A 27,066-nucleotide genomic window follows, 5' to 3' on the forward strand; every position below is an offset into this window, starting at 1 on the left:
GTACCATATAAAACCTAAGGTAGACACTTTCTTGGGGCCAGATCCTCAGAGGTATTTAGGCACGTAACTCCCACTGATTTTTTTTGACGATCTGGATCTTTGACTGAAAGTTCTCTGGTACAAGGACTGTTTTTTTTGTTCTGTGTTTGTACCTTAAAGAAATTGCTAAATTACAAAAAAAAAAAAAAAAAAAAAGGCTAAGATGCAGGCAACTGTGGTTAAACATGTTAACGATTTTGCTAAACAAAAGCATAAGTGTAAAAAAATAAAGTTACTGCTAAAATTGAAAAAAAAAAATCCCCCAAATCTTTTTCCAAATCAGGCCAATCCTCATAATGCTGAAACCATGAAATCTTTGCTGTAACAAAAAATCATCCATAAGTGTTTTTCAGTATGCAATTCTCTAATTTGGCCATTACAAAAACCAAATGGGTCATGGCATCTTACTATTAATTATCAAAAAATTAAATCAAGTAACTCCACCTTGTGTAGCTGTTGTATCTAAAATGTCTAACCCAATTAAATCTGTAAATCCCAAAGCAAAATGTTTTTTTTACCATTGATATTGCCAATGGCTATTGGTCAATATCTGTTTCTAAGAAAAGTCAACATTTTCTAGCTTTCGCAGTAAAGGGGGTTCAGTTCACTTTCCAAGTCTTACCCTCAAAATTCCATAACAGCCCAGCTATCTTTCATGAACAAATAAAGCACATTCTGTCTAGGTTTTACAAACCATCTGTTTTATTTCAGTATGTAAATAACATTTGTTTAGCAAAAAAATGTAAAAAAAAACAAAAAAAACTAAAGTGCCTAAATAAGCTTTTACAAATCATCAAAAGAGCAATACTAAAGTGTATCCCAACAAAAGCTACAAGCCATTTTGGCACTACAGTAGATCAGAAGGTGTCAGGGTCACAAATGCTGCATGCTGTGGTTGGAAGTCTTTGTTCTAGAGGGCAAAAGTCCTTCTGGGCTGGAGAAGGAAGGTTTTCTTCTCTTGTGGCTGGTATTCTGTGTAAGTATGGGTCTGATCCTGCTTTCACTGAAGCAAATAGCAATCTGCAAACTCCCCCTCCCCCCAACTGAAATAGGAGCAAGATCAAGCCCTTAAATGTGCGTGTAACTTTCTAATCAAGGTAACAACTTCTCACACAGAGACACACACACTGTAGGTGTTATGTCTGCTCCATAAAATGTGCTTATGCTGCAAATTATATTTGTTTACTTTGCCTTATCATTAACCAATTAACTATACACTGATGATACACTGCAGTTGTTAAAACAATGGCATTGATATAGTTAAATTACATAGAAATTCTAAACTATCTCTATCTAGCATGTTTCAAAGAGGCTTGTTATCTAAGTGTAAGAATGTAACAATGCTGTCAGACGCAATCCTCACTGCACAGCAGTATTGGGAGAATTTATTTTCTATACCTTTGCCTTCATGCCTGATTATAAATGTAATGAGAGCAAAATGTAATTGAGAAGCAGTGTGGTCCACATGGCAGGGTACGGTGACTCAAGAGACATGAGCTCTACTCCCAGCTCAGCTGTAGACTTGTTGGGTGACCTTAGACAATTCACTTTCCCTCTCTATGCCTTTGTTTTGCTCTCCTTCCAGCTGTTTTCTGTCTTGTCTAGTTAGACTGTGAGCCAGGATTCTCTCACTACATTTGTCTACAGCTCCTAGTGTGGAGGCCCTGATCTCAGCTGGGGCTCTAGGCACTAGTAGAATGAGGTCAGACCAAGGGACATGTCAGCACAAAGTGAAGTACCTATGACACTGGGATACACTTGCATCACTGAAGCAGAAGTTATTTAACGCTTTGTTAGCTGGTTGGGTTGTTCTGGGTTTCCTGGCCCAGAAACAATGGGGAGTAGAAAAAAGATGGTTACTCACCTTTGTAACTGTTGTTCTTCGAGATGTGTGGCTCATATCCATTCCAGTTAGGTGTGCGCGCGCCGCGTGCACGTTTGTCGGAGATTTTTACCCTAGCAACACTCGGTGGGCCGGCAGGGCACCCTCTGGAGTGGCGCCGCTATGGTGCCTGATATACACCCCTGCCAGCTCATCCGCTCCTCAGTTCCTTCTTGCCGGCTACTCTGACAGTGGGGAAGGAGGGCGGGTGTGGAATCGATATGAGCAACACATCTCGAAGAACAACAGTTACAAAGGTGAGTAACTGTCTTTTCTTCTTCGAGTGCTTGCTCATATCCATTCCAGTTAGGTGATTCTCAAGCCTTACCTAGGCGGTGGGGTCGGAGCGAGACATTGCGGAATGTAAGACCGCTGAGCCAAAGGCGGCATCGTCTCTGGACTGTTGGACCAATGCATAGTGTGATACAAAGGAGTGGATGGAAGACCAGGTGGCCGCGCGGCAGATTTCCTGTATGGGAACATGGGCCAAGAACGCGGCAGATGAGGCTTGAGCCCGAGTAGAGTGGGTGGTGAGATGGCCAGTCGGGACGTGAGCCAAGTCATAGCATGCCCGAATACAGGATGTCACCCAAGATGCAATCCGTTGGGAAGAGACTGCCATGCCCTTCATACATTCCGCTACCGCTACAAATAGCTAAGGTGAACGTCGGAAGGGTCTGGTCCTCTCGATGTAAAACGCGAGAGCCCTGCAGACATCCAGAGTATGCAGCTGCTGTTCCCGTTGCGATGAGTGCAGCTTTGGAAAAAAGACTGGCAGGAAGATGTCCTGATTAACATGAAAGGCAGAGACGAGCTTAGGGAGGAACGCCGGGTGTGGTCGCAGCTGTACCTTGTCCTTATGGAACACCGTATATGGAGGATCCACAGTCAAAGCTCAAAGTTCTGAGACTCGTAGAGCCGAGGTGACAGTGACTAGGAACGCTGTCTTCCAGGACAGGTACAGCAGCGAGCGTGTGGCTAAAGGCTCAAAGGGGGGCCTCATGAGCCTGGTTAAGATGAGGTTCAGGTCCCAGGTAGGGGTTGGGCGTTTGACCTGGGGATAGAGTCGCTCCAAGCCCTTAAGGAATCTGGAAACTATAGGATGGGAAAAAAACGGAACTGCCAGCCTCCCCAGGATGGAAGGTGGAAATAGCTGCAAGGTGCACTCTTAGAGAAGAGATCGCTAGACCTTGCTCTTTGAGAAACCATAAACAGTCCAAGATAGTGGGGACTAATACAGACTGCGGAGAAAGGTCCTGCTGGGCGCACCAGTGACAGAAGCGCTTCCATTTAGCGAGGTATGTTGACCGCGTGGAGGGCTTTCTGCTTCCCAGCAGCACCTGTTGCACTGCGGCGGAACAACGCAACTCTGATTGGCTCAACCAGCCAGCAGCCATGCAGTCAGATGAAGGGACTGCAGGTCCGGGTGGTGCAGCCTGCCGAAGTCCTGCGTGATCAGGTCCGGGCAGAGTGGCAGGGGAATCGGGTCTGACAGAGATAGGTCGAGCAGCATGGTGTACCAATGCTGCCTCGGCCAAGCCGGAGCGATCAAGATAAGGCGGGCTTTGTCCCTGCGGAGTTTGAGAAGAACTCACTGGACGAGAGGAAAGGGTTGGAAGGCATAACAGAGGTGGCCCGTCCACATTATGAGGAATGCGTTCGACAGGGAGCCCGGGGAGCGACCTTGTAGGGAGCAGAACACCTGGCATTTCCTGTTCTCCTGGGAGGCAAAGAGATCTATGTGGGGAAAGCCCCACCTCCAGAACACTGAATGGAGAATGTCTGGACGGATGGACCACTCGTGCGCCAGGAAGGACCTGCTCAGGTGATCTGTGAGTGTGTTCCGGACTCCTGGAAGGAAGGCGGCTACTAGGTCTATGGAGTGGGCTATGCAGAAGTCCCACAGTTGGATCACTTCCTGACACAAGGGGGAGGACCGTGTCCCTCCCTGTTTGTTTATATAATACATGGCCGTTGCGTTGTCCATGAATACTGCAACACAACGGCCCTGCAGATGGCGCTGCAACGCTTGGCACGCCAGCCGGACCGCTCTCAGATCCCGGACATTGATGTGTAGCGTCAACTCCTGGCCTTGGGTGCGCAGGTGCCCTAGGTGAGCACCCCAGCCCAGAGAGGACGTGTCCATTGTTAGGGACGTGGAGGGCTGGGAAGGATGGAATGGCAGGCCTGCACACACCCGGGACGACGTTCACCAACAGTCGAGGGAGCCGAGAACGCTCGGCGGAACTGTCAGAATGATGTCTATGGCATCTCTGCCTGGCTGATAGACAGAGGCGAGCCAGATTTGGAGAGGACGCATTTGCAGCCTGGCGTGCTTTGTGACAAACGTGCATGCAGCCATGTGACTGAGGAGACCAAGGCAAGTGCGAGCAGAGGTTGTTGGGAAACTCTGAAGACTTTGGACAAGGGAGACTATGGCCTGAAACCGGTTGGGGGGGGGTAAACTGGCCGTCGCCAGGTTGGAGTCCAGCATTGCCCCGATAAATTCTATCCTCTGCGTAGGCACCAGAGTTGACTTGTCCAGATTGAGAATCAGGCCCAGACGCATAAACAGGTCCTTGATAATGGTCACATGGCTGATGACTTGTGCCTCGGAGGCACCTTGGATAAGCCAGTCGTCAAGGTAAGGGAAGACGTGTATTCGACGACAGCATAGGGAAGCAGCGACGACCGCCATACACTTCGTGAAGACACGAGGGGCCGAGGAAAGGCCAAAGGGGAGGACAGTAAACTGGTAGTGTCGATGGTTTACCACAAAGCGCAGATACCGCCTGTGAGGGGGATAAATTGCAATGTGGAAATATGCATCCTGCATGTCGAGAGCGGCGTACCAATTTCCGGGATCCAGGGAAGGAATGATGGTTCCCAGGGATACCATGCGGAACTTGAACCTTTTGATGAATTTGTTGAGTCCTCGCAGGTCTAGGATAGGCCGGAGGCCCCCTCTCGCCTTGGGAATGAGGAAATATCAGGAATAAAACCCCTTGCCCCTTAACTCCTCCGGTACCTCCTCTATAGCTCCGATTGAGAGAAGCCTGCGGACCTCCTGGATGAGGAGCTGCTCGTGAGAGAGGTCTCTGAAGAGGGACGAGGAGGGGGGGTGCGAGGGAGGGGGTGAAACAAACTGAAGATGGTATCCAAGCTCCACCGTACATAGGACCCAACGATCTGACGTCAACTGGGACCACGCCGGAAGGAACGGGGAAAGGCGGTTGTAGAACTGAAAGGGATCCGGGGAGGCAATTTGTACATTGCTCTCGGGCGCACCCTCAAAAGTTTGATTTGGGTCCCGGTGTTGGTTTGGTGGGACCAGAATTGTTACCACCTTGAGGTCCAGACTGACATCTGCGATTGGTACGACCTCATCTTCTGGCAAAGTCTTGCCTTGGCCGAGGCAGGAGGTAAGGGCGCTGAGGTTGGGAACGGAAGGACCGTCTTTGAGTCTGAGGCATATGCATTCCCAACAAACGCATAATTACACGGTTGTCCTTTAGACTCTGCAGTCTTTCGTCTTTTGGGAGAACAAGCCTTGTCCATCGAATAGCAAGTCTTGTATGGTATGTTGCAGCTCAGGTGGCAGGCCGGACACTTGCAACCATGATATACGGCGCATGGCTATGCCAGAGGCGACCGTTCTAGCTGCCGAATCGGCGGCATCTAGCGAGGCTTGTAAGAGGTCCTCGCGACCCTCTTCCCCTCCTCCAGGAGTGCTGCAAATTCCTGGCGGGAATCCTACAGAACCAACTCGGCAAACTTCCCGACCGCCTCCCAGGTATTGTAATTGTATCTACCCAGGAGGGCTTGTTGGTTCGCTATGCGGAGTTGGAGGCCTCCCGCGGAATAGATTTTCCGTCCCAACAAATCCATGCGCCAGGCCTCCCTAGATTTAGGTGCGGGGGCTTGTTGGCCGTGGCGCTCCTGTTCGTTGACGGACTGTACCACCAAGGAACAGGGAGCGGGGTGCACGTAGAGGTACTCATACCCCTTGATAGGCACCATGTACTTCCGTTCGACCCCCTTGGCTGTGGGTGGGATGGAAGCCAGGGATTGCCAGATAGTGTCTGCTCTAGCCTGGATCGAACGGATGAAGGGGAGAGCCACTGTGGTGGGTGTCTCTGCGGACAAGATGCTAATCACCGGGTCCTCCACCTCTGGAACCTCCTCTACCGGCAGGCTGATATTCTGGGCAACACGCCGCAGAAGGTCCTGGTGTGACCAGAGGTCAATCGGAGGTGGCCCCGATGCTGACGTGCCCGCTACTGCCTCATCCGGGGAAGAGGAGGATGACAGCCCCGGGACGAGTGGGTCCTGCACTGACGCCTGGTCCGGGGGGACCTCCGTCTCCGGAAGATCATGCGGGTCCGAAGCGTGTGCACTGGTTTCCTCTGTGCCAGCAGGAGGAGGTCGGCTGACGGTGGCCTCAGGCACACGGTGCTCTGAGTGACCGGAGCGTGATGGGCCAGTCGGTTCGCCTTGGGCTTGATGATATGCCCAAGGTGTCCAAAAGGACCACTGGTGAGGTCCGTGGTCCGGGCCATGGGCATGCATATCTGAATCCCCGTAGGAGGCACTGTCCGCATGGGAGGAGATGGATGGATGATGCGAAGGCCACGGAGGAGCTGAAGTCGATTGGACCAGGTCTCTGTGTCCATTGGACTCCTGTCTGCGCGGTACCGGCGAAAGGTACCGAGAGTCGTAGCGGTGCCGGGAGCAGGACCGGGACCTGCGACCAGTGCAGTGCCGGGAGGTCGACCGGTGCCTCACATCTCCATGCCGAGATCGGCTGCGAGAGGTACAGCGGTGCCGGGATCTGGACCAGTGCCGAGAGTACCGTGATGGAGACCGAGATCTCGAGCAGTGCCGCGAGTACGACCGGTACCAGGATGGAGAGCAGTACCGGGACTGCGAGCGGCGCTAGGAGCGGGAGCGATGGCGGGACCGAGAGCGTCCGCGGGACCTGGATCGGGACTGGCGGCATTCCGCAGTGCCCGGAGAAGATGGCCTCATCATGGCGGGCTTGCCCAATGACTGAACAACCCGCACCGGCGGTGCCGGGGGTCGAGGCAGCTCAGGCTCCGTCAGAGCAATTAGTTCCCGAGCCGTGGAGAAGGTCTCCGGCGTGGAGGGCACGACGAGCTCGACCACAGCATGCGCCGGGGAGCTGGTAGGCACCGGACTCGACAGCTCCTGAGAGACCAGAAGCAACGGTGCAGAGGCAAGCGGTGCCGCAGCAGTTGACGGTGCGGGCGGTCCGTCTTGGATGTACGCTCCGATTGCAATGTAGATACAGGTGCCGCAGGGGCCTTGTGCCTCTTGCTCCTCGGGGAGAGGGATCGATGCCGGCCAGAAAGTTGAGCCGGTGAAGGCTGGTGCTGAGTCTTTACAGGAACCGTGCGCTCCGGTGCGGAGGGGGCACTTGTCCCTGGTGCCTGGGTCGGTGCCGAGGATGGAGGAGTTAGAGCTGCCTCCATCAAAAGTTGCTTGAGGCGAATGTCCAGCTCTTTCTTCGTCCGGGGCTTGAAAGCCTTGCAGATTCGGCACTTGTCCGCAAGGTGGGATTCGCCCAGGCACTTTAAACAGGAGTCGTGCGGGTCTCCTGCGGGCATCGGCCGATGACAGGCCACGCAGGGTTTGAAGCCCGGTAAACCGGGCATGGGCCCCAGTACCGGGGGAGGAGAAGGGGCTAGCCCCCGATCCCCTCTAACTATATACACAACTACTATAAAAACTACTAATATAAAAGTTAACTAGAACTATAGAGAACGAACTATGTACACAATGACTATATAAACGAGCGAAGAGCTAGGGAGGTGGAGATCAGCTAAGCCGCACTCCACTGTTCCAACGACCGACATGGGCGGTAAGAAGGAACTGAGGAGCGGATGGACCGGCGGGGTATATATCAGGCACCATAATGGCACCACTCCAGAGGGCGCCCTGCCGGCCCACCGAGTGTTGCTAGGGTAAAAATCTCAGACGAACGTGCACGCGGCACGCGCACACCTAACTGCAATGGATATGAGTAAGCCCTCGAAGAAGAAGAGCCATTTTCCCAAAAGCCATGAGTGGTCGTGACCCCAACAAGCTTCATTTTCTCTCAGAGTCAGGGAGCTTAAGGCCAGAAAAGACTAGGTGATCATCTAGTCTGCTCTGTACATCACAGGCCACTATCCTGTATGCAGTCCCTTCTGCACTTGCTTAGGAATCCAAACAGACTGAAAGAGTCACAGTAGCTTCTCCTGGTGCTAACTTAACTTCCCTGAGCAGGGCATGTCCCTAATTGCCCAGAACCCCCTTGCACTGGGCTTTTCTGACCACCCACACCACGAATAGCCCCAGCGTCTCCCTCCCTCATCCTGCCCCAACTTGCACAGGACTCTTGGTTCCCCTCCCCTCACAATGTATTAAAGTGTTAGTTGTTCTGATGTTATAGCAAGCAGAATAAGATCATTGGACAACGTAGCTCATGAGAGAGTTACGAGACATTTAGGTTAGTGAGATGAATTCAGCCATGCTTCCAAAGCAGGAGAAGTACCAAGGATTATCACCTTACCTGGCCTGCTAGATTGAAGTAGGCATGGTTTGTCAGGCTAACAGGAGTAGTGCTGCTGCTTTGAGCTCGGTAGTTTATTGTGAGTTCCCCACCATCGAGTGTGTAGGTCACCCAGACTTTTAGTTCCCCAGGATACCCTTCCTCACCATCTGGGCTTGTTCTGGAGAAGCGTATGCCATTTAGCAGCACCTCCGGGGTCCAGAGAACCTGCAACAACAATTTTGTTGACATTCATTTCATTTCTCTACCTCCATTGAAAACCACATGCAAGACACTTGACATGGCTCCATTTCCAGAGGCAAACACATCTCTCAGAATTCTTGTTTACAGCCACAGTGACATAGCATTGTTAGACAGTAAGCTTCTTGGGGCAGGAGCCTTATTTTGTTCTGTGCTTGTACAGTGCCTACCACAATAAGGTCCTGATCCATGACTGAGGCTCCCAAGTGACACAGTAATATAAATCATAATATTTTACTGAGTAACACCCTTCTCTTGTGCTACACGTGGGATTTAACATAGGAAGAAGAGGCTGCCAACCAGTATTATTTCTCACTTCCTCAAGGTCCTGTATATTTCAGATACATAATCTAAAAACAAATTTATATTCTGCATTTTATCTAGAGGTCTTACAATCTAATTCAGGGATCACTTAGCCCACTCTTAGGGTGGGAGCTCCTCAGCTGCACAGTTTAAAATAGGAAGTGAAAACAAACCCTGTATTCAACTGAAATGACGGGGAGAAGTTTGAGGAACAGAACAACTAAGGCTGGAGTCCAATCAGAGCACTAGGGATAACTCTCAAACGCCTCTGATAAGTGTCACAGGATCTTTAGGGTACATCTACACTGCAAAAAAAACATGGCAGTGAGTCTCAGAGCCCAGGTAAACCGACTCGGGCTCACAGGACTCAGGCAATGAGGCTAAAAACAGCCATGTAGATATTTCTGCTCAGGCTGAAGCTCAGGCTCGGAGACTCACACACACTCCTGCCAGGTTTCAGAGCCCAGGTTCCAGCCCAAGCAGGCAATGTCCACCTTGCTATTTCAGCAATGCAGCATGAGCCCCACAAGCTAAGTCAGTTGACCTGCACTCAGACTCGCTGCCATGGGTCTTTTTTTACAGTGTAGACATACCCAGAATGACCACAAACAGTTAGAATCACATCAGAAAGGCGCCATGCTCCCACGGCACCATGCGGAAGCACGGGTACGTGACCAACACAGAGCAAGGAATATTGTCTGTGCTGAAGCAAGTCCCTTGGCGTCACAACTAGGCCCAATCCTGCTTAGCTTGTGAGATGCAATGTACTCACAGCATGAGGCTCCAAGTCACATACATGTTGCTTACCCCTTTCTTCCTCTTTTCCTTGCTTTCTTCTTTCATAGCACCATCAAGCTGAGCTAGAGAGGCAGCACTGCAGCAAGCTTTCAGAAGCTGCACTGTGATGAGAACTCTGGCACGCCACTGCACATCTCTGTGTACCTGACTTTACCTACCCTTACAACAGGGATAATAAATGCTTACCTGCCTTACAGTGCTATCCTGAGTATTAATTCATTCACACTTGGAAAGTGCTTTGAGCTCCATGGCAGGAAGGTGTTCTAAAAGGGGAAATCATAGGCAAATTATAATCCTGTGTATTTGCTTTCTGGGTTTGGGTCAGGACGGCAAAGACTCTGGGATTTCCCCAGCTCTCTGGACACACGGACGGGACCAATAACTAGTTGAATCGCAGTATTTTCATACCGCGTAGAGTTTCATCCTCCAAGTTCCCTGGTCAGCTTCCTTCTAATTGGAATGAAGTTACATCAGACTGCTCTCTATTTGCCATGGCTGAATGGACCTTCACATGCTCTTCTCTTTGCAGATGTGCATGGTCTTGACCCAGACATGGAAATCAAATAATCAGGTCAATTGTAATGTGCCTTTCTGCAAGTGGGACTGCTACAAGTACTGACCATGCATTCTAAGCAGCTATACCACAGCAAGCATACAGAGAAGGAAGGAGGTAGACAAATCTAGCTAGTGGGGAAATGAGAGTCCAATGTCAGAGAGTGTAAAAATAGTTGCTGCAGTTAGTGGCTACTAACTCCTTGTCACATGGCAAGGATGTAATTTTATGTAATCCTGACCTATTTTATATAACTCAGACCAGGAAAGCAAGATTAGTTCCTTACCAGCTTTCTGGAGCGCCAAACATTATTTATCATGCGGTCTGTGTGGTAGGAGATGTAGTTGCAAAAAGTACTCTCTCTCTCTCTCTTCTCCCAGCTGTCAGTTTAACAACAGCACAGGACATTGTGTCCTGCTTGCGAAGCTGAATTTCTGTCCTGAAATCTCTTCTTTACTGTTTAAAATAATCTTCAGAGAATGTTTAAAAGAAATAACCTACATGTTCAGAATAAGTACTACTGTATAATTACTATTGCAGCTAAGACTTCAGTGATGACATTTTCATTGTGCAGTAGGAGAAACCATAGGAAAAAAATGTTATGCATTTTTCGCTCACATCCTTCACTGATGTAAATGTGCAGATCAGTGGAATTATGCAGATTTACCCCAGCTGAGGATCTGGCCTTTGGTTACACTGCGACTGCTTTGATAACATGACTATTTGGTAACATGACATCTACTGCACTGTGGTAACAGCACTTCTTGGGTGATTAAAGGCCTTCCTATTAGAGCCTGTACATACACACTAACTAACTGAAGGGGAAATCTCATTGAAGTGACTATTCAAAGAAAGATCATTAAGGTTTTCTGGTCCCCAAAATCAGCATTCTATTCCCACAGAACTGACAATTTTTGTTGAACATTGCCCCCCAGGATTAAAAGAAAAGCACAAGCGCACAAAACCTCACCCGCCATTAACAGTCATCCAAGCCCAGAATAGCAGCTTCATGGACGAAAACAACTGTCTGAGAGGATTTGCTATTAAATGTACATATATTTCTACTTTGTTTTTTAAATTAAATATTTGGTTTTTTTCTCTCCATGAAGGCTCTAAGGCAGCTGGAGTCCCATAGGTGCAGGAACTATGGGTGCAGGGGGTGCTGCAGCACCCCCAGGTTTTGCACAGGGTCCTGGCTGCCTGCCCCACACCCAGGGGCTCTGCTGCTGGCCCCCGTCCCGGCCGCTGGTGCCGCACCTGGAGTCTAAGCCACCAACCAGGGGTCCCAGTCACCAGGCCCCGTGCCCGGCCTGGCACCCAGGGTCCAGGCTGCTAGCCCCACGGCTGGGGCTCAGCTCCTGACCCTGGCCCAGGACTCCGCACCCATCCCCAGCTGTGACCCCAGCCTCTGCCCCCTTACCCTGTCTGCATCCCCCACTCCTGAAGCAACAGCCCTGCTCCTGGCCCCAGCTCAAGGGGGCGGTGAGGGGCACAGACATGGGTAAGTGGAGGGGGTGCGCAGCTCAGTACCCCCACTCTAAAAACTGTTCCAACACCACTGTGAAGCCCTAGGGAAATTGGGCTTGATCCTAAGAGGCGCTGAGTACTCTATTCCTGATTTAGCCAGGCACTTAAGCACATACTTAATTTCAAGCACATAAGTCAGCCTGCTGAATTCAATGGGACAGCTCATGTGCTTGAAGTTAAGCTGGTGCTTGCGGACTTTGCTGGATCAGGACCAGAGTGCTGGGCACCCTGCAGGATTGAGCCTCTAATGACATTCCAAAAGACAAGAGGCTGGACCTGAGTGATTGAGGTCATGTGTATATTGGAAAATGATACTATTTGTATTGCTACTGCACCTAGGAGCCCTAGTGATAGACCAGGACTCCACTGTGCCAGGCACTGCACAAACACAGAACAAAAAAACAGTCTCTGCCCCAAGGAGCTTACAGTCCAAGTTTTGTATACTTATTTTTAGAAACTGAACAAAATGCACCTACAGATAACAAAACAAGGTTGTGATCAAACACAAATGGGTCTTTTAAATGGCAGCCAATACAGGTTACAAAAAAGATATGTTGATACTTGTATGGGAAGTATGGTAATAATGGCAAAGAGTGTTTTACAAAATGGGGATACCTGGCATTAAACTTTATCTTGATCTTTAAAGATGGGTGCTCAATGCAAAGCTGCTAATTCCTGCACTTTGGAGGACATGAGCCAGCTCTGAGAGTGGACTTCGTTAATGCTATATATAGTTATTTCTGTAGCTGATTGAAAAGAACAGAACCAACAAAATCAAAATTTGTAAGTGTGAAAAAAATGGGTTTCATAGAAAATATTTGGAAGATATTTCAGGAAAATATCTCAAACTTATAACAAAGACCGTCTATCTCTCCAAACAGAAAGAACATAATGCTATACAGTAACCTGCCTGGGAACCTTTGAATCAGATGACTTCAAGCTGACCAGCTAGATGACAACTGGTACTGCTCAACACCACTCAGCTAGTCATGGCTAACAGCTATTACACTGCTGACATATCCAGTCCTTGTCTACTCTGGCCACAGAGGTCAGCACTCTGAACTGGAGAACACTCAATTGAGTTTAAACACTGGACAGTTTTCAAATGTAGACAAGTACTGGGAAAGAGACTTACACTGTTTAAAACTCCTTATTTAGTTTTTTTTTAGAATCCATTTGACTCCAGTGTATAATAGTATTTGAGATAAAAGATGTCTTTGCTAAAATTAAAACTGAAGAGGTCCCTGCCATGGCAAGGGGAGCAAGGGGTAACAGAGCGACAGGGAGGAGAAATGGCTTTCCACAGTCACCCAGCAGGCAGAGTCCAGACCCAGACCCGCGGCAGGGGCCAGTTGGGCAGCAGACAATATTCCTAAACAGGAGCAGCTTACCAGCTGTAAAAGCTGCATGGTGCAAATTGCAGGGATTGGGTGTTTTAATCGTACAGAGCTGAAGGATCATTGTAAAACAAGGAGATATTAGCATGATAAGGAAGCCATTTGGAAAGAGTGTCAACTTTCAAGGTACAGAAAGCTTGTCCTCAAACATCAATAACACAGGGATAAAGCATACTAAAATCAAGCTCTTCCTTTAACAGGATGCTCCTGATTGAAAACAAGGCAGATTAGAATCAGTTTGACCATGATCAGATTTACCTTGTCAAACCCTTTGTTCCCTCCATGCAGACAGTTGGGTGGGTTGTTGAGGGCCAACTGATACTCTTTTCCTTCCACCGTGAATTTCCCATTACCAATTCTATTAGCAACTCGCCCAATAGTGGCTCCAAAGTAGGGGTGTTTGTTGACATAACCTAACAAAAATAAATTTCATTCAAAATAAAGTTCTAGTTTGACTGTGATCCCTAGGGCCAGGCAGATGGAGCTCAAAAAGTAGGGTTGGGTGGGGGTGGGAAAAACAGTCCTGGCAATAAGACAAGGGTCTTAATTTAAGATGAGAATGTAGAAGGTGTCTGCAAGTCTCCATTTGTTTACTAATTTGAGTTCTAGAAGGCATCCCCAACTGCATATCTTGGAGGTGCATGTCCATTTCCATCACACCCAACAACTGCCCTGCACTCCTCGTGCCCTTCCAGAATGGGAGAGTTTCATTTCTCAAAACTCATGGCTGCCGAACAAGGAACTGTGGAGTTTAAGGTCCTTTTACAAGAACAGCCGCCTAAACAAGATGTACATGTTAAAAAGCCAGGAAATGGAGAACTAAGGTGACACTTCCCACCCAGTGTAGCCACCTGGAGCACTAGTCTGATGCATTAGCCACAAGGCAACCCTTCCTGCTAAATACCATGGAGGTGAGGCATTATCTGTGCAGATCTCAGCCAGGTGGTCACCTCCAAAACACGCTACTGTAATTGGCTTGTTCAGCATCCCAGAGGCAGGCTGTGGGAGGACACACACTAGATCTTCTGAGCCCCAGTACACTGCCACAGCCACAAGACTGTCTTTTTCCTGCTTGCAGCCCTTGTCGTATTCACAATCAATATATGGACACTATGTTGCTGCCTAGGGCAAGCCACCTTGGCAGATTCACTTAAAAGGGCGGCAGGGCTGAGGGGGGGGGAGCCTTGGGCCAGTCTTTAGAGACTGGATCTCATAGACTCATAGGTCAGAAGGGACCAATATGATCATCTAGACTGACCTCCTGCACAAGGCAGGCCACAGAACCCCACCCATCCAATTTTATAACAACCCCTAACCCAGGACCGAGTTATTGAAATCCTCAAAATTGGTTTGAAGACCTCAAGCTGCAGAGAATCCACCAGCAAGCGACCCATGCCCCACGCTGCAGGGGAAGGCGAAAAACCTCCAGGGCCCCTGCCAATCCGCCCTGGAGGAAAATTCCTTCCCGACCCCAAATATGGCGATCAGCTAAACCCTGAGCATGTGGGCAAGAGTCACCAGCCAGCACCCAAGAAGGAATTCTCTGCAGTAACTCAGTTCCCATCCCATCCAACATCTCCCCGCAGACCATTGAGCAGACCTATCTGGTGGTAATCCAAGATCAATTGCCCAAATTAACGATCCTATCATAACATCCCCTCCATATACTTATCAAGCTTTGTCTTAAAGCCAGAAAAGTCTTTTGCCCCTACTACTTCCCTCGGAAGGCTGTTCCAGAACTTCACTCCCCTAATGGTTAGAAACCTTCGTCTAATTTCAAGTCTAAACTTCCTAATATCCAGTTTATACCCATTCGTCCTCGTGCCTACATTAGTAATAAACTTAAATAATTCCTCTCCCTCCCTAACATTAACCCCCCTGATATATTTATATAGAGCAAGCATATCCCCCCGCAGCCTTCTTTTGGCCAGGCTAAACAAGCCAAGCTCTTTGAGTCTCCTTTCATAAGGCATGTTTTCCATTCCTCGGATCATCCTTGTAGCCCGTCTCTGAACCTGTTCCAGTTTGAATTCATCCTTCTTGAACATGGGACACAAGAACTGCACACAGTATTCCAGATGGGATCTATTCATGGCTTTGCCTGAAAGGCCCTTGAGCAGATGTTTATTTGCTACATAGGGGAAGGATGGTAGTCTCCCCTCAGGACAGGGATATAGGCAACCTGGGTTATTATTAAGAGGTGTGAAATGCACAGAAATATTTCTCACTGTCAGGGGAAGAAATTTTAATTTTAGTTTCTAGTTCCCAACTCAGTTCCCCTTCCCTTGTGGTATATTGTGTGAGAAGGTCTCCCTAACACTCTCTCACTGCTGCAGAAGATGAACATGGCTCACAGCAGGTGAGCTCACAAAGTAAACTCCAATAGCTTACAGGTGTTCAAGCTAAAAAGTTCTTGGTACTGATGCTAGGTCTCAGCAAGGGCAGTGCAGTGATGTGGGCTTCATGGGGATAGCGCCCCCTGTCTGGTCCATATCTATGCATTACGAGAAGACTGACATTTAAAAAACAGGTCTTTTCCCTTTTGTTGGGGGCTGGGGGAGGGGTCTGTACTCTAGAGAATACTGTCATCCACTGTCACCAAATTTTCACCCCAGACTTGACCCAGACTCTGAACTGACAGGCCAATTTCTGAACCACCCTAACTAAGCATATGAATTTTAGAAAGGTTTGAAAATTAAAATCTGCACAGAAACCAATTAGTGCTTCACCATAGTAACACATGCACCCTAATAACCAGAGACACCAAACCCATTCATCCAAATCTACTTCTTTCCTTAGACAAAAAAAACAGATTAATACATGGTCTCTGCTCTGCTCTCAGATTCTCCATCGAGAATGGAAAGTAGAATTTGGCATCCTACTTTCACGCAATTTGTGAGATAACAAGGAGGAGGGAATGCATGAAATAAAAGCAGCCTGATATGTGTCTGCCAGAGAGCTGCCAGCAAGTCTGGAGTGTGTGTTCCCTTCTGGAGCTAAGCGAGCATTCGGAGTGCTTCCTCAGTATTTGGAAGAGGTGAGAACGTGGTCCCAATGTGACAGCTGGGGCATTCTGTCCTCAGCGGTCACTCCATGGAGCTCCAAGTGGCTCATATAATTTGCCTTAAAAACAGGAAGAAAGCACCTATTTGCAGTCAGGTGGTGACTGACTAGCTGCTTATTGCAGGACTCATCTGTGCTGCGTGCCTGGCTCAGATCTGTTTAGGGATACAATGACCTCAAGGCAGCCATTTCCCCGTCAAGCCTTATTTCATGGGCTTTCCAAGGGCCCAGCTCAACGTAATGCAGAGTAACCCCTAGTCTGAGGAAACCCATTCATTTCAGTGGCACTGCTCCATTGTAGTTCATGAGCAAGAGATGGGCAGAATCAGGAACTAAATATTTTTAAGAACTAGACTCAACAGAGTAACAGACAGGCCTGTCAGCTCCACTCTAGTAAGGCACTAGTCAGAAATGTCCACTCAGACCCCTCGCTCCTGGAGCCCTGAATATTCAGGCTTGTCCTCTCAGGCCTCTACCATCCGCATTGCTGTCCCTCCTCTCCATACAAAGCACAACTTCTTGGATCACTTACCCTGCCTGCCCCCTCTTGAAGCCTCTCCACCTGTTCCCCTCTTTCTCCACACTGGGGTCAAGCTACTTGTCTTCACTCCATGGGTCTTCGTGACTCTGCACTCACTGCATGCCCACTCCCACCTCTTGTCCACCAACCCCACCTGCTCTGCTGCACCAAGGTTGCCAGCCTCCTCCGCCCCCTTGTCAGTTCTCACATAGACCTTCCTGTGCTAGCATCCATACTGCTGCCACCTGCACATAGAACACCTGCCCTGAAATGATCCATAAGTCCCCAGCCTCTTCATCCAGCTCTGCTGCTGCAGCCAGGGACAGCCGGGGATTGACAGCATTCAGTGTTATTAATTATCTGTATGACCCTAGTGCCTAGGAGCCCTAGCCATGGGCCAGAACCATGCTAGGTGCTGTACAAACAGAACAAACACATGGCCCCTGACCCATTTTCGAGTTTTGCAAGCCTGACTCTGATCTCACTTGCATAGGTGTGTAAATCAGGAGCAACTCCAGTGCAATCGACAGAGAGACACTTGGGTACTAAGAGGTAAAGGTTACATACTGGGCAAGGACTATCCCATTTTGTGGTTGTACACACCTAGCACAATTTATCTAAGGTTCTCCTATGGCTCCCATCACCATATCTGAGCACTTCCCATGCTGCTGCATTTATTGGCACAGCTCTGCCATCAGGCAGGGCAGGGAAATTATCCCCTTGTACAGCTGGGGAATTGAGGCACAGAGAGACTAAGTGACTTCCCCAAGGTCACAAAAGGAGTTTACAGCAGAGCAGGTAACTGTACCCAGGATCTCTTAAGTCCCAGCTTGGGGCCCTCACCATTTGACCATCCTCCTTCTCAAGGCTTCATTCTTGACTGGGGCCTCTAACTGCTACAGTAATCAAAATTATAATAATGTATCTCATGGCCATAAGAACAACTCTACTGATCAGGCCAACGGTCCATGTAGCCCAGTATCCCGGCCCTGACATTGGTCAGTGTCAGATGCTTCAGAGAGAATGCAAAGAGCAGGGTAATTTTGAAAGCTCCACCTCTATTGTCCAGTCCCAGCTTCCGGCAGTTGGAGATTTAGGTATACCCAGAGCATGGGGTTACATTCTAATCTCCAGGATTTTATCTAATTCTTTTTTGAACCCAGTTATACTTCTGGCCTTCACATCATCCCCCCGCAACAAGTTCCATGGGATGACTCTGTGTTGTTTGAAGAAATACTTTACTTTAAACCTGCTGCCTATTAATTTCATTGGCAACCCCTGGTTCTTGTGTTATGAAGGGGTAAATAACTCTTCCTTATTCACTTTCTTCACACCAGTATGATTTTATAGACCTCTGTCATATCCCCCCTTAGTCATCTCTTTCCTAATTGTAAAGTCCCAGATGCTGTGCTGTGATTGAAAGTCTTTGTTCTAAAGAGCAAAAGTCCTTCTGGACTGGGGAAGGAAGTTTTTCTTCTCTTGTGGTGGGGATTCTATGTAATATGGGTCTGATCCTGCTTCCACTGAAGCAAATGGCAACCTGCAAACCTTCCTCCTTTCCCCCCACACACACTGACTGAAACAGAAGCCTCTCCATTGCCTTGCCCATAACGCAGTAGTCACTCACACCAGTGTGGGTGGATGGAACACAACACCACTGGGATATGGTAGTGTTTTGCACTCCCTGTGCACTACAGCAGAGGACTATGCTGGGGGCAGGGCCATGGAGAACCAGGGGCCTAGTGAGAGGTGCCTTAGAAAAGAATCAGAAAGAAAATAACCAAGAAGCTAGGTCAATGCATACTGTCTTTGAAAAAATGGATTTAAACCCACCTTCCAAGTGATCAAAACCCAGGACAATGTCGGAGAGCTTCCCATCCCTGCCTTTGGTTTCCAGTGCCGTGATTATACAGCCTAAGGAGATAATCTCCACTTTAACACTGTCTGATTTCAGCAGGAACTTTTCAACAGCCCCTCCTCCTCCCTTCTGGGGCAAGTGTCCAAACACCTCTCTGGTCACCTCTGTCATTTCACCTCGCAGCGGGATGTCTCTGGAAAACAAGAGGGAAACCACAACACCAAGGTAAGCAGACAGCTGAGGAGAGGAAATCCAGAAAGCAGAGGCAGCAGCAAGAAAACACACACTGCAAACAGGGCAGGGCTCGGAGCCAGGAAATCACATGATCCTCCCCCAAGCAGGCCAAGCCAGATGAGCAGACAGGGACAGACCTTTCCTGGCCCCTCTCTGCAGCAGGGAGGCCAGCCAATATTCTGCCAAACAGAAACTAAGCTACAACCTCCTCTATAGCGCGACTACCAGCTACTCCATCCCATAACAGCAGCAAGTGAACACTACGGGGTCCAGCCATTCAAGCTTCAGATAGAGGGTTGCATACTGGGATATGTAGTCCACACTGCTGGCACCAAGAAGGGGAGAGCTGTAGGCTGTGGCCTGTAGTTTTGAGAGACCTGAGCTAGAATAAAAGGGCAGAGAGACTTTCAAAATGCAGGATTACCAAACTCCAGGGTTCAAAATTTGGAGTCAGACCCCCAAAATCACCAGACTGGCTTAAAAATTATGAGATTTTACAAAATAATACATTTTGGGGTCATTTTATTTGCCTTCCGACACTTGAGTTTTTAGGATACACTCAGATCACATTTTCAAGGGTTTTTTTTGCAAACTTACCGTTGTTTTAAAAGGAAGCTGAGATTCTCTCATAAGCATCTTACTCTGGCAGCTGGAGATTTAAGACAATCACCAAATATGGCAAGACTCACAATAGAATTGTGAGCATTGGCAACAATGATAACTTGTGTGTGCTGGAGAAGAAAGGCGATCTGCTAAGACTTGGAAGTGATATGTACTAGAAATCACTTTGGGGACACTCTCCTTCAGCACTGCCAACCCCCATGCATTCTAAATCATGAGTCAGGGCCTCAGAATCATGAGATTTATCAAAATAATAAATGTTCACAGGTTTTTTTTGTTTGCCTTCTGGGTTTGTGCCTTTAAAGGGTCACATTCTCAGGCATTCTCCACAATTGAAGGCTGGAAACTTAATTTTTAACTGAAAACTGAGATTCCCATTTAATCACAGAACTCTAGGAGCTGGAAGTTAAGAAACATACTAAATGTCATGAGTCTCACAATAAAACTGCAAGAATTGGCAATCGTGCTTTTAACTCCTTTGACGTTGAGATTTTTGGAGAGACAAGGTATACTCTTCTCCCATATCATGGCAGTGTTTGCCATGCATTATTTAAGCACTATGCAGGTAAACAGCTTGATATTTCTAAGAAGTATGACATTAAGGGAGTAAAATAAGTGTTGAAATATCCTTAGGCCCCAATCCTGTAACACTGCATCATTTTACTCACATGAGTAGCTCCTCTGAGTTCAACGGGGCTACACATGGGAGTAAAGCAAAGGGGACATTCACATGGGTTGCAGGATCAGGACCTTAGCTAGTAGATTCCATTGTTTTTAGCATTTGAGTTCTTTAAAATATCACTTGGACAGTCCCAACTTAAAGTCAAGCAAGTATGGCTGGGTTGTAGCATTTCGTAAATCAAAATAAAATCATTATGAAAAACAGGCTTTTGGCAATTAATATCTTGTTATTGATTTTATTACATTTATAAACTTAAATATCTGTGAAGCATGGACACTGACAGTCTTCATAACAAGCAGCAACATCTGGCACATATACTTCTATAGATGTAGTTGCATAATGGAAATGGATGAGAGAGATGTGGATTTTTGTAAGTCACAATGTTGATATTTTTGCATTTACATTATCATGATGATTTGTCCTTTCTAACAGGAGGTGCCTTTTGGTCCCAATCAGGATGGAGGCTGAGTGCTGTATCAGTGCACAGGTAGCCAGTTCCTGCCCCAAACATCTGACTTGCCTGTCACATTCACCTGTATCTTTGTCAAGAGGAGGGAAGGACAAGAAGAATAACAAAACTAAGAGCATGTAGTTACATCGGTCACTACTGTGCAGTCTGATGGCCCCATATACCTAGAGGAGCATTAGAAGAATATGAAATAAATGCAGCTTTCCCTACTTGCTTTATAACTAGAGCTGCACAGAAGATGGGGGAAAGGGTCTTCATGGAAAATTTTGACAAGAGTTAAAAGAAAATAGTTGTTGTCGAAATTTTCCACAGAATCTTCAACTTCTCATTGAAACTGAAAAATATGGGGCTTTGGTTCCTTGATGAAAAGTCAAAATTTTCCATGAAAAAGAAACTTTTTGCAGGGGAAAAGAGGTTGTTTCATTTTCTATCAAAAACCAGTTTTGATGGAAAAATATACTACTAGCCCTGCCTATTGCCTGTAAACAACAGCCAGTCTGGGGTTTGAAGAAAGAGAGCAGTAGCCTCATTGGTTAATTCCAGGAGGACATCTCATGCATAGTACACAGCATGGGCGGAAGTATGGAGCCGCTTGCAACAGATACAGACATCTGGACCTTCAAGGCTGGGCCCATTGCACTGAGTCCGTCACTTCACCAATCAGAGACTTGCAGATCCCTGGTGAGGGCCAGAGTCTAAGGTGATAGTGAAGTGGTAACTGGTGCTGAGTAGCACAGACAAGCAATGAGCCAGAGAAACAACCCCAGAGGCAGTATCTTGAATGGACTTGAAGGTGAAGGGGGCTGGGGTACATGTCTGTGTGTGAAAGAGATAGATTTAGCTCTATGAACAGAAAGAAAAGGACAGGTCCTGCTTCCAGGACTCTGAGGTATTATGGATGGGGCTGTGCATGGCCTTGTCAGGAGAGGAAGCTGGCCTGCTGGTTGGAACTAGAGCAGCCAGGCCTAGTGACCAGAGCCCAATTCAAGAGTCAAGTTACCAAATCCAGGTAATAAGTCAGAGCCAAGGCTCAGAGCATCTGCTGGACCAGGAGCAAGGCCATAGCCACAGGTATGAAATGCTACTGAGCAAGGAGGCCTGCTGCAGGGTCTGAGAATGTTCCTGCAGGAGCCTTCAGCCGATCAGGAGGCTGGGTTCATTAGCTGAATCAGCTGAGGGCAATGAGCTGGGTCTGTTCAGCCCTGGGTCCCTGACAGTAGGAGAAAGGGTTGGGGCTATGGACTCATTTGGGCAAGAGAGAAGGAGAGGTGAAAAAAGGATGGAGGGAGGAGGAGAAAGTGGCACAGAGAACCAGGCAAAAGCAAAACTGCAGAAGCAAGGGGCCCTACTGCAGGCAGGAGAAGCCTGTGGGGAGCCTGTGGGGAGCTGGCATGGTGACCGCTGGCCAATGTAACTGTGATGACAGGCAGTACCATGATCAGCAGTGGGCTGCAGATATTGCTGCTGCAGTCAGTATGGTAACACAAACAGATATTCACTGAGTGGTGATGCTGGAGGAAGAGCAATATGTGCAAGGTATTATTATGGTAGCCAATGGATCATCCCCTAATTTCATTAACATCACAGCCTAAGGTTGCAGACTTCCTGCCACTTATCTCCAACAAGCAGGTGGAAAGAGAACCCTTTCAAATCCATATGGCCTTGTCTGGGCGGCCCCTCCCATCCTCTGTAGTGCTCATGTCAGCCCCCACCACTCAGCCTGGATGGGGAACTGCTGTGATCCAGTTAGTGGGGTACCTTGCGCGGTGGGTTTGAGGCCAGCACTGAATTGGGATTAGTCAAGGGCTGTGGCTGGGTGTCCCCAGGGCGGGGAGTGATGTGGGCTGGCAGCAGGAGACCGACAGAGCTCAGCCAGGGTTTCCTCATCTCCCCACTCCACCTCCACACACTGTGGCCCAAGTGACCAAAAAGACTGGTCAAAAGAGGCACCGGATCAAACATAAACATCCCTCTCTAGGTATTAAGAAGCTCTGCTTTACCCCGCAAAACTCAGACTTGCCCACAGTCCTTGGCCATGCAGCATCCAATCAGTGAACTCCACACCAATAACCAGGGGAGCTCCTGTTTCCCCAAAGCTCCCTGTCCTGGCTGCTGCTGGCAAAGCCCCTGCCTCTCATTTCCTTGTGGCTGACTGTCTCCCTGATCTGATTCTGAACAGACTGCCTGGCTCAGGGGGGGCCTCTGAGTGGGGCAGCAGAAGGCAGGGCTTGGGGTACACTGAAAGGGTTTATGCCCTACCACAGAGAGCTGCTCAGGTGGGTTGTTTGTGCAGACGGAGGGGTTGTGAGGCTATTTGTTTGGATACCCTGGAACGAAAAGGCTGTTGGCTTTGATGCGGTAGGCATTTGGGGAGTATGTGGGTGGAGGTAGCTCAGCTCTGGGGAGTGGGTTGTTCCCAGAGGATGGTGTTAGCGGTATGGCTGAGGTAACCAGGGATTTGTTCTTGTTACCCCATTCTGAGACCCGGTCCATCCTCATTAAGGATCTGAACCAGAGCCCAATAAATCAATGGGAGTCTTTCCATTGTTCTTCAGTGGGCCCCGAGTCAGGCACTAAGAAGGGGGATGAAGCTTGAGTGGGCTCCACTGGACTTTAAGAGGAAAGTTAACAGTTAACAGGAAGAGATGAACAGCTGGGGGTTTGGGAACCCTGGTTACAAGTGAAGAACAAAGGGCTGGTCTAGAGGTGCAGACAGGTGCCTGGACATCCTTCATTTAGGAACATATGCTGCCAGAACAAGGTTTGTTCTTATGAAAGGAGGGTCTCAGCCATCCTGCCTGACAAACGCTGTGAGAAGGGCTATTGGGAAGCAGGACCTTACTACAGACAAGAGGGCATCTTGTTAGTTAAGCTTAGGCTCTAGAATGCATGTTATGATTTTAGCTTATATGTAACCCTTTCTTTCTATTAATCAGACTTGCTTCTTCTCCCATCTCCATACTTTGTTCAATAAACTTATTCTTATTTTCACTACAAATGTTTATAAGTGCTGTGTGTGAAGTGGAGCGACGATACTGATGTGACACTGATAAACTGGGGTGTGCCGTTCTTCGGGGAACAGTGGATCTGGTAATGCTGTGAGTGTCCCATGGCACGGGGGCCCGGCTGGGCAATGTGGGAGGATGCTTGGAGGGCTCAGGGGTTGGACTGTGCCTATCGCTGACCTGCAAGAGGGACAGTAGTGCCCACGTGGGCTGAGAAGGGAGAGCTTGAGTTGCCCGTGGCTGATGGAACTGACTCCCAGAAGGCACAGATAAGATTTCCTCACAGTAAGGGCAGGTGGTAGTGAAGTGCCTCACATCCTGGGCACCCCCCGCTTTCCGGGAACCATCACAGTAATTCCATCCCTATTCAGCAAAGCCCCTTGCACATGATTAAATGCCATAGATTCCAATGGGGTTTAAGTGCTTTGATAAATCCCATATTTGGGACAACCCTTGTGGAAAAGTCCTATATCATTGCATAGGGATTAAATCAATAAGGTTTTATAGAAATGTAACACCATTCTATAGAAATTACTCTCAACACTTTTCCAATTTAATAGAAAATGATAACCTTTCTCTAGATTTTTGGATCCATCCTATAGAATGTAATAGAGAATTCTAATGTTCTGTTCTATACTGCTGACATTAGAACTGTTTGTGATTAGCAAATGTGCTCTGTGATCCGTAGCTTGGTGAGGAAGTGGTGATGGAGACTGTGGCTTTTGTAACATTAAAGGAGTTGATATTCTGATTTAGTTCTATGATTCATTTCAAGGAGGGTCTGGGTTCATCTGCTTATCTAACATTATCATCAGTAATTCATTCATGCTCTGTGTTCCCCACCCACACATACAGGGGCCCACAGTGATGCTCAAAGGAGTGAGTGGGTGGCAACACCATTGTACTATATTTGATCAAATACCATAAATTAGCGATTTACAATTTTCAAGCGTCTTCTGGTTACAGGTTAACCAGAATGGGAAATAACCTGCCAGCTCACTCCTACCACTCAGTCACATAGAGAGTAAGGGAGGGACTGCTCCCTTTGTTCCTGGTTCCTTCAGAGTTCAGAGAAACAGGACTTTGTATGTTCTTTGTAAATAAGTCAGGTATTTCACTGATGCAGTTTTATCACCAATGTCTATTTTCAGTTGGACGATCCCCAGGGCCCTGAACTTTGACTAGCTGCTTGGGAGCAGAGTAGGGTGACCAGGTGTCCGGTTTTGGTCCGGAACACCCGGTCAAAAAGGGATCTTGGCAGCTCCGGTCAGCACCACTGACTGGGCCCTTGACTGTCTGGTTTGCGGCGCCATGCAGCAGGGCTGGCAGGCTCCCTGCTAGCCACCACGCCATGTGGCTCCCAGGTCAGGAAGCAGCCAGCATGTCCGACTCTTAGCCTTAGGGGTGGCCAGCGGGGTCCACATGCTGCCCCATTCCCCGTCCTCAGTTGCAGCTCCTATTGGTTGGATCAGAGCAGGGGAGGAACTAGTGTGAGCGCGACTCACGAGCGCTCAGCAGATGGCTGTTGAGGGGTCACGTGGGTGGTGTGCACCTCTCCTGCTGCTGCTCCGCCCTCTTCTCGTCACATGGCTGGGCTTCAGCTGCGGCACATGCCCTGCGGTGATCCACGGTCTGTCTGTCGCCCCATCGCCAGCACCCAGGAGTTCACTCAATGTGTATCCCCATCTCTGAGTGCTGGGAATGGGGCTGCACTTCCATCCCCCTCACTGTATCCCTCTCCATCCCATCCCCCTGTCACTGTATCCCTCTCCATCCCAACCCCCCCCTCACTGCATCCCTTCCCGTCCCACCCCCTGCATCCCCATCCCCCCCATCATTGCATCCTAACCCTCCTGCACCCCATCCCCATCACCGCATCCCTCCCCATCCCACTCCCATGCACCCCAATCCCCCTCACTGCATCCCCATCCTAACCCCCTGCATCCCATCCCCCTCACTGCATCCCTCCCCATCCCAACCCCCCCGCATCCCCATCATTGCATCCCTCCCCGTCCCATCCTCTCCTGCCCCCAACACCTACCCATCCCCGCCCTGTACCTCTTACAGCACTCTCCCACCCATCCTCTCCACCTCCCAGAGCTGCCATCCCTTTGTCCCTCACTCCCCACACCTCTGCACTCTTTTCACCTCCATACACTGCTACACTCTCATTATGTCCTTATACACTCGTATGCCCCCCCACATCCTCATGCACTTGTAGCCCTCTGCCTCCCCCTGCATCTCCATCCACCCCACATACCTCCCCACCCCTCCACTCTCCACTGCCCCCTCTCACCCCCACCCAGCTCTCATCCTTGGCTTCTTTCCCTCCCCATCCTCTCTCCTCCACCCCATCTTTTCCCCTCCAGCCAACCCTCCTCCCTTCCCAGTTGGGTAATTTAGGCAGCCCCTGGAAAAGTGTATGAAAAAGTGTCTCTGTGTAGGTAAGTGTAATAAGTGACGGGGGGGGGGAGAGCTCCCTTTTATGGGCACCCAGCCAGCCAGTAGCTAAAAAATCCCTCTAAGCAGCTGTTCTCTAATTGCTCTATCTGTAAAGGGTTAAAAAGTCTCACTGCTATGCATAGGTAAAAGAAAGTAAGTGGACACCTGATCAAAAGAGCCAATGGGAAGGCTAGAACTTTTTAAAATTAAAAAAAGCTCCCCTTTTGTCTGTCTGTCTGTTCTCCAGGGAGAGTTGGACAGGGCAGTTATGCTGTAAACAGCTTGGAGGCAGTTATGAAAAATCCTCAGTAACGTACCTAAAAACTACTAATTTAAACCCCCAAATATGTAAGTAGATCAGAAAATGTCTAAAAAGGTGTGATTAGGTTTATCTCTTTTTATTTCTTCAGGGCTTGTGAACTCTGTGCTAACCCCAGGTGCTTTTGTTTTGCTTGTAACCTTTAAGTGGGACCCCAAGAAAGCTATTCTTCGTGCTTAATCCTTGTAGTTATTCTTTTAAAATCTAGCAATAGCCTAAGTTTCCAGATGTATTTTTTCTTTCTTTCTTTCTTTTTTTAAATAAAATTAATCTTTTTTTAAAAACAGACTTGGATTTTTGTGTCTTAAAAGGTTTGTGCACATGTTGTTTAATTAGCTGGTGGCAACAGCTAATTTCCCCTTTTTTTTTCTTTCTCAGATCTTCCCTGGAGGAGTGTGTGTGAAAGGGCTTGAGGATACCCCACAAAAAGAAATTCCCAAGTGTGTCTTCCTGGGCTCTAAAAGGGTGGTAGCAGCATCTACCAATCCAAGGTAAAAAAACAAAAGCTGTAATCTTGGAAGTTTAATACAAGCCTGAAGT

At 48.4% G+C, this 27,066-nt stretch overlaps 1 protein-coding gene across 5 annotated transcripts in view; it reads right to left on the minus strand.

Annotated features, from left to right (window-relative positions):
* Positions 1 to 27,066, minus strand: part of GALM (galactose mutarotase) — a 69,764-nt gene that overhangs the window by 17,995 nt on the left and 24,703 nt on the right. For 3 of the 5 annotated variants that reach the window (XM_050951474.1, XM_050951475.1, XM_050951471.1), the window contains 3 exons: positions 18,730 to 18,947; positions 13,572 to 13,726; positions 8,496 to 8,702 (listed from right to left, as the gene is read on the minus strand). In XM_050951474.1, the coding sequence (XP_050807431.1) occupies positions 8,496 to 8,702; positions 13,572 to 13,726; positions 18,730 to 18,925 (558 nt within the window). In that variant the 5' untranslated portion in view covers positions 18,926 to 18,947. Of the gene's footprint in view, positions 1 to 8,495; positions 8,703 to 13,571; positions 13,727 to 18,729; positions 18,948 to 19,125; positions 19,357 to 27,066 lie in introns of those variants that run through there. The other 2 variants (XM_050951472.1, XM_050951473.1) reach the window with 2 other exon arrangements.

Source organism: Gopherus flavomarginatus, chromosome 4 (genome assembly GCF_025201925.1).
Source record: "Gopherus flavomarginatus isolate rGopFla2 chromosome 4, rGopFla2.mat.asm, whole genome shotgun sequence".
Classification (NCBI taxonomy): domain Eukaryota; kingdom Metazoa; phylum Chordata; order Testudines; family Testudinidae; genus Gopherus; species Gopherus flavomarginatus.